Source organism: Desmodus rotundus, chromosome 7 (genome assembly GCF_022682495.2).
Source record: "Desmodus rotundus isolate HL8 chromosome 7, HLdesRot8A.1, whole genome shotgun sequence".
NCBI classification, from domain to species: domain Eukaryota; kingdom Metazoa; phylum Chordata; class Mammalia; order Chiroptera; family Phyllostomidae; genus Desmodus; species Desmodus rotundus.
Genome location: NC_071393.1, coordinates 2,960,430 through 2,967,356, shown reverse-complemented (window position 1 = coordinate 2,967,356; position 6,927 = coordinate 2,960,430). Strand labels below are relative to the sequence as shown.

Genomic DNA, 6,927 nt, shown 5'->3' with positions numbered 1-6,927 from the left:
CCAACTGCATATTCGATAGTTTTTCAACTCCACGGTGCACTTTAGCAGGTCTTGCCTTCGTGGGAAAAAATTAGAAATTTAATTTTCCTCCGAGAATAGTACGCCTCCGATACAATACAGGGGACTAAATATCTTCAAACAAAAGCAGAAATGAAAAGACAGCGTCCGTGACGAATCTGCTTCTTCCAATGTAAAGGTCCGGTCAGGCAGGCACCAAGAATCTTCCATCGGTTTGAGCCCGCGCCGGTTTCCGTGGGAAAGGAAGTGCGAGCCTAGCTGAGGTGCGTGGGAGAGGGTTGGAGGGAGCTGGTCCCCTCGGCGGGAAGGACTTAGGTATTTCGGACTGGGCTTTGTGTCCGCTCGCGTATGGCCGCCATGTTGAAACCTGGCAAAGGAAGAAGACCTTTTAATGTTGTGGTTTGGGAGGCTAGGGCAATAACTGCTTTGGAAAGACGGCCCTTGCCGCTCGACGCCCACCCAGAAGGTGAGGGGCCGGCGGCTAAGGCGGAGGTGCTCCGGGGTTTTGGGGGTACAGGCCTTTGCACGAAGACCTCCGCCTTAGCGTTCACGGCGCCACTGCGCATGCTCGCCAGGGCGCTCTGGGTCCACAGTTGAGTTTCGTTTCCCACTCGGGTGGGAAGCGCGGGAACGTCTTGTTTTGCAGGCTCAGTAAGGAGAGACGTGCCTTGTTTGCTTAATAGTAACTTTTATTTGTATAATAATTTATAAATATAAAACACTTTGAGACAGTTATCCAGTCTTCACAAAAGCCTCGTGAAGTGGCATTTAGCTACATTTTACAGGTGATTGACATTTTGCCCAACGTAAGATGAGGCCTGAAACCTGGGTGTTCCGATTCCCAGTCTGATGCTCTTTTTCACTTTCCATGCTTTTATTTTTAGGGGTTAACTGTCCCACCTGACACACCATTCATCTCTCACATCCTATCCCCATTTATACAATAATGGCGAGGATCTAAAACTCCAGAGAAGTTGTTGTAGGAAATGTCAACATAATGCTGCCACGGAGGAAATACACCCAGAAAGATGAACGCTGTTCTCTCGGTACTTGGTATTGATAGAAGCCCGTGCAGATGAGGGAGAAAACAAAAGCCCTTTGTTTTTGTGCTTGTCCCTTTGTAATTGTCCAGACATTAATTTGAGGATCTCCTTAAGCTGAGAACCGGAGCTCTGTGCACAGTGATATTATTTTTATTTGATGGATCTATGTGACCTTTTCGTGTAGAATGGGGAAAGGGTCTCAGCCTCAAACTCCCAGAATCCGAATCGGTTTTTTTCCTATCCCCACCCCCAAAGGGTTATATTTTATGTTGGCCATCGAAGGATATAGTTAAGAACTTAAGCTCTGGAGTTGAAAAACGCTGGGCTACTTAGCTTTGCAGTTTGGTGTAAAAGACAACTTTTTGTATTCACCTTCTACATCTGAGACAGCAGCAGCAGTAGTAGTGTCTGTTTCCTGGCATTGTTGAGAAATGAGGGGACTTTAGTGCATAGCCCAGTGCCTGGCACCCCCTAAGGGTTCAATAGAAGTTAACCGTAGTTATAATGGTCTTTCCCCCCCCCCCCCCCGCAACCCTGTGATGGAAGTTAGAATCTAAGAATTTTAGGGCTAGTAGAATGGAATTGATGTAGAGAATATTGGAGCAGAGATTCCAACAACATAGAATTATCTTTTTTCTGGAATTTAGAGATATTCCAGCCACCGGGGGGGAAAGACACAGAGTGCCCAGGGGCAGAGCCCACCTGGTTTGGACCGAAAGGCATTCCGTGAATTAGGACTGCAGCTGTGCAGGTCCCCAGCGTGTACCAGGCGGGGCCCTAGGGTCTGGAGACAAGCGAGGCAGCCCCTAGGTGGAAGAGTGTGTGCTGTGTGTGGCAGAGGGTGATGAGTATGGCAGAGGAGGTGCCACAGCTGTGGGAGAGACGAAGTTGCTTCACGGGGAGGAGGCCTCAGGCTGGACTTGGAAAGGCCGGCAGAATTTCCCCAAGTGGAGATGGGGGAGGCAGAAAGGAAGAGAATATTCCCAGCAGAGGAGAGCTCATGGGCAAAGTCCTGGGGCCAGGGGATTAGGGCACATGCGAGCCACGAGCAGCCATCCTGGGCAGAATGGGTTTTGCGGTGGGATATAGTGATAGGCCAAGTGAAGGTCAGAGGGTGAGTCCCTTGACTTCGGGTTTTATTCTGAGGTGTTTGGCTTTTTACTGGGAAAGAGAATTCTGCAGCCTTCCCCCAAAACACTCACTCTTCCTACGTAATCCATAAACTGAAGACCAAAAGCAAAAAGATCCTGGAGGGAAATTTGAGAAAGAAGGGAAAGTTGCAGGTGTTATTTTAACCAATATCGTGGGAAGGTGCTGTTAGCAAAGAGCCCTGGATTGTAAGTAACATATTTCAGCATCGGCTCTAGGAGTTACAGAGGTGGTCACGTGCTTATTTCAGCAGTGTCTGAAATGTGGGCAAGCCCTGTGTCATCCGGCAGGTTCACGTTTTACCCACCCCCTTTCAGAAGCATTTATCATGTATTAGAATGAGTGGCAGTGGCAGTACGCTTGCTGGACTGCAGTGACCACGGCCACCGGTTCTCACGCCTCCCGGCATGGACAGGCTGTTAGCCGAGGCAGTGGGAAGAAGTCTCCTATTCCTTTGAACCAGAGAGCCTGCTGCCGGGTGGCTGTCGGTTTAGCTTTGCCACCTGTTTCCTGACAGATGGAAGATGCTGCATTCCGAGCGCCATTTTCCCTTGCAGTTTTGCTTTTGAAAAAGCCCTTATCTCTCAGTGATGCACACTGAAACTTTTACACAGGCATGATGTGATACCTAGAACTGGCTTCAGAATGCTCTGGGAGTGGGGATGGGAGGGGAAGCCCGGAGAAAACCAGACCAGCCACGTGTTGGTCATGGATGAAGCCGCGTGAGGAATTCGTGGAAGGTTATGCCATGCTCTGCATAGATAAGTTTGAAATTCTTGGTGGTAGAGTTTTTAAAAACCACATTTCCATAGCAGTTCCCGGACTGGTTTTCCAGTGGCCGATTTAAAGCCTGTAAAGGTGAGCCTGGATTTTGATTCCTGACTCCAAGTTACAATGTCAGTGTCGTTAGTAAGTGCCCTGTGATGGCTAAGCTGGAAGATACATACGTGCATCAGACTCAGGCCTGGCTGTCCTCTGCTTCCTCCTGGGGGGGTGGGGGGCGGGGAGTGTGGGTAAGAGCATCTCGGAGCCCCACTGCCTGGCCCTGATACTGTATCCCCCACCTTCTAGCTGGGCGCCTCAGCCTCTGGGACTCCACCTCCTTCCCTGTGGAGGAGGGGTGAATGGTGGTATCTGTCTCAGGCTTGTCATAAGCATCGGAGGAGGAGCTCACAGGAGGTGCTCTGTAAACTCTTGCTGTGGTCTCTCCTAGAACATGAACGACTGGGTGCCCATCGCCAAGGAGTATGACCCCCTTAAAGCTGGCAGCATCGATGGCACGGATGAAGACCCCCACGACCGGGCGGTCTGGAGGGCGATGTTGGCACGATACGCCCCCAACAAAGGTGTCACGGGGGACCCCCTCCTCACCCTGTTCGTGGCGAGACTCAACCTGCAGACCAAAGAGGAGAAGTTAAAGGAAGTATTTTCCCGCTATGGGGACATCCGGCGGCTTCGGCTGGTGAGGGACTTGGTCACGGGCTTTTCTAAAGGCTACGCCTTCATCGAATACAAAGAGGAGCGGTCCCTCCTCAAAGCTTACCGGGACGCTGACGGCCTGGTCATCGACCAGCACGAGATATTTGTGGACTATGAACTGGAAAGGACTCTCAAAGGGTGGATCCCTCGGCGACTCGGAGGAGGTCTGGGGGGGAAAAAGGAATCTGGGCAACTGAGATTCGGGGGGCGGGACCGGCCTTTCCGCAAACCCATTAATTTGCCGGTTATTAAAAATGACCAGTACAGAGATGGGAAAAGGGAAAAGAGGGAACGATCCCGGTCCAGAGAAAGACACTGGGAGTCGAGGACACGGGACCGGGACCATGACCGGGGCCGGGAGAAGAGGCGGCAGGACAGAGAGCCAGCCAGGGTGTGGCCTGAAAATGAGAGGGAGAGGGACTTCAGAGACGACAGGGTCAAGGGCAGGGAGAAGAAGGACAGAAGTAAGTAGAGGCTCAGCACCACCAGCCACAGAGCCCACAGGGCGGAGAGGCCTGCGTGGCTTCTATACAAAGGGGGAGTACGACGCCGGGCATAGCTGGCCGAAGACCAGTTTCCTTCCCAGTCCGAAACGCAGGTCCCAGCTGGACACACCGCTGTTGGGAGTTTCTCTTCTTCGCCTAGGGTTCTAAGGACACGTGACTTTAATAAGCTCGAGAAAACAACTCTGTACCGCCAGCCCCCACGCAGAAGGGCGCGTGCAAAGAGGCACCGGCCTTTACTTTGGCAGTAGGGAGTTTGTTTGGAGAATTTGATTTTCTCCCGTCTTTGGGAAATGACCATTTTGAGGGCCTGGCTAAAAGAAGGAATGACCAAAGATCATTTGTATTAATCGGTGACTCCTGGCAACCAGACTCTGGTCAGAGTACCTCGTATCTTTTCCACCTTTATGTCCACAGATCAAGGGGTTGCTGAATTGCAGTAAAGACGGGGTAGAACAGTGAGTCCAAGGAGAATGCCCAGACACTCAAGGCCAAAGCCGTCTGAGCAGGGATCCAGGTTGGCGGCCAGCTGCTCTTGAGCAAATGTGACTCCATTCTTGAGCTCCATGCTTCCTTTGTCTTTTTTTTTTTTTCTCCTTTCTGGATGGGAGGCTGACATTTACAGTGAAACACCAGCCTGAGAAACGAAAGGTTGTCTGTTTGATTTCCAGTGAGGGCATGTGCCTGGGTTACCGGCCAGGTCCCCAGTAGAGGGCGTGCGAGAGGCAACCAGTCTGTATCTCCCCTATGTTGATGTTTTTCTCTGCTCTCCCTCTCTCTAAAAGTAAATAAATAAAATCTTTTGAAACAATGAAACAACGAAACACCAAAGCTGCAGCGCTGAGGGGCTGTGGCCTCTGACAGCCTGCCGGCCCTTTGGGGACAGAGCTCAGGAAGAGCAGGAGCGAAATGAAGGTAAAGCTGACAGGTTTGTGTCTGGCTCCGGTGGACTGAGTGGTCGCTTCCCTCTTGGCCACCTGGCCTCTGTTTTAGAGCGGGATATGCCGACCTTAGCTTCTAAGGGCTTTGAGTAAGTGCCACCCTTCACCCGACACCACGAAGGTGACATTTAGCATTTTTGGTTTGAAAGTTCAGGCTCTTAAAATTCAAGATACTCCATGCAAAATGAATGTGATTTAATACCAAGACTCACACATGCGTTAGCAGGTTTTTGCATTAGGAGCGTGAATCTTGCCACGTCGGCAGCCTGCTGGGTCTTAAAATTGCTGTCAGCTGTTCAAACTGTTTTAGAAAATAGGATCTTTGCGAATTGCCAGCGCAGAACTTTACCATCTCCAGGCTCAGAAAAGAGACTTGCAGGAACACCTTCCCGATCTTGGGCCCGTTTCGCCTACTATGCGCTCGTTGTTACTGCACGGGAAGTGCGGCACGGGCTAGTGGGCAGGAGCCGTAGCCAAACGAGAGTTGGACACGTTAGGGAAGCAGGTATTGGGGGACAGCATGGAAAACCAGTTGAGGTGTGTTGTCAACCCTGAGTGCCAAAATACGGGTAGGTCACAAGCCCCAACCCCTGGGCCGCAGACGGGGACCAGCTCCTGACCTATTAACAAGAACCCAGCAGCACTGCAGGGAGTGCCGTGGGCAGGCCAGCGAAGCTGCGTTCTCATTACCGCCTGAGCTCTGCCTCCTGTAACCCATTAACCTGCTCGTCGGTGGAAAGATTTCCATGAAAACTGGTCCCTGGTGCTAAAAAGGTCAGGGGCTGCTGGATTAAAAAACATGCTCTCAGACCCCAGCCCCGGCCTTTTGGGTTTAGTCTTGTACGAACCATGGTCACTTAAAAAAAAAAAAAAAAAAGGGTGGATCCCCGGCAGGGACTTAGTCCGCATGACAAAGGCACTGTACTCTGACTCAGCCAATCCACTTCCAGTCTCCTCAGGCAGAAGGGCGCAGCCCTGTGAAAGGCTGCCACACTCCCTAAGACAGGAAAGGAATGGAAGGAAGCTGTCTTCCACCATTGGTTCCCAGGTGCCTCAACCTCAGCGCTACTGCTGTGTGGGGCTGGAGGGTTCTTCGTGCAGGGCCCGCCCTGAGCAGTGCAGGATGTGTGGCCACATCCCTGGATGACAGCATATCTACCACCACCAGTGACAGCCCACATGTCCCGGGGGGCAGGACCGCCCCTGGTTGAAACCCATGGTCTGTACTGATAGGAAGTCGTGTCCAGGGCGTGCTAAGAAAAAAGGTACAGAACAGCAGGTATATAGTTTGCTGCCGTTTATGTGAAAGAATGAAAATATGTTTTGTTTTTACATAATTGCATGCATTTTTATAAACTATTTCAGAAAAGACAACCAAGGAACTGGCAATATTAGTTACCCCTGGGAGGGCAACCAAAGGTGGACGGGGGCTGGGGGGCAGATTCCTCAGCACACACGCTTCTTACTGAGAATAAACTCGTAATTCTAAAGGGCAGTCAGCTTTGAGAACCTTGCTCCACAGCAACATCATCCTGTCGTTCCCTTTAGCCAGCTGGGAGCAGGCTGGCAATTATAAACTGACCGGATGGTTTCTTAGCAGACCAGAGTTGAGCGTGTAAAAAAGTGGCCTCGTCACATGTGCTTGTGTCCTCTGTTGGGAAATGCCACCTCTCTCAATCCGTGAGCACCCAGCCTGCTGCCCTGGGTGCTCAGTGGGTGGAGAGAAAGAGCATTATTTGGGCAAAGCCCCAACACGCCAGTTGCAGACGGGGCATCTGGCTCCCCCACTCACCA

General features: G+C 51.4%; 1 protein-coding gene across 3 annotated transcripts; it reads left to right on the top strand.

Annotated features, from left to right (window-relative positions):
* The first annotated feature begins 119 nt into the window (after window positions 1–119).
* Window positions 120–6,407, top strand: SNRNP35 (small nuclear ribonucleoprotein U11/U12 subunit 35). 3 transcript variants are annotated; one of them, XM_024567169.3, is made up of 2 exons: window positions 120–281; window positions 3,424–6,407. In XM_024567169.3, exon 2 carries the CDS (start codon window positions 3,427–3,429, stop codon window positions 4,159–4,161), a length of 735 nt encoding a protein of 244 aa, XP_024422937.1. In that variant the 5' UTR covers window positions 120–281; window positions 3,424–3,426; the 3' UTR covers window positions 4,162–6,407. The 3 variants fall into 3 exon arrangements, with proteins under 3 accessions (XP_024422937.1, XP_045056599.1, XP_045056600.1); XM_045200664.2 differs by having other exon boundaries at window positions 120–333; XM_045200665.3 differs by lacking the exon at window positions 120–281 and adding an exon at window positions 347–484.
* The last annotated feature ends 520 nt before the right edge of the window (window positions 6,408–6,927 follow it).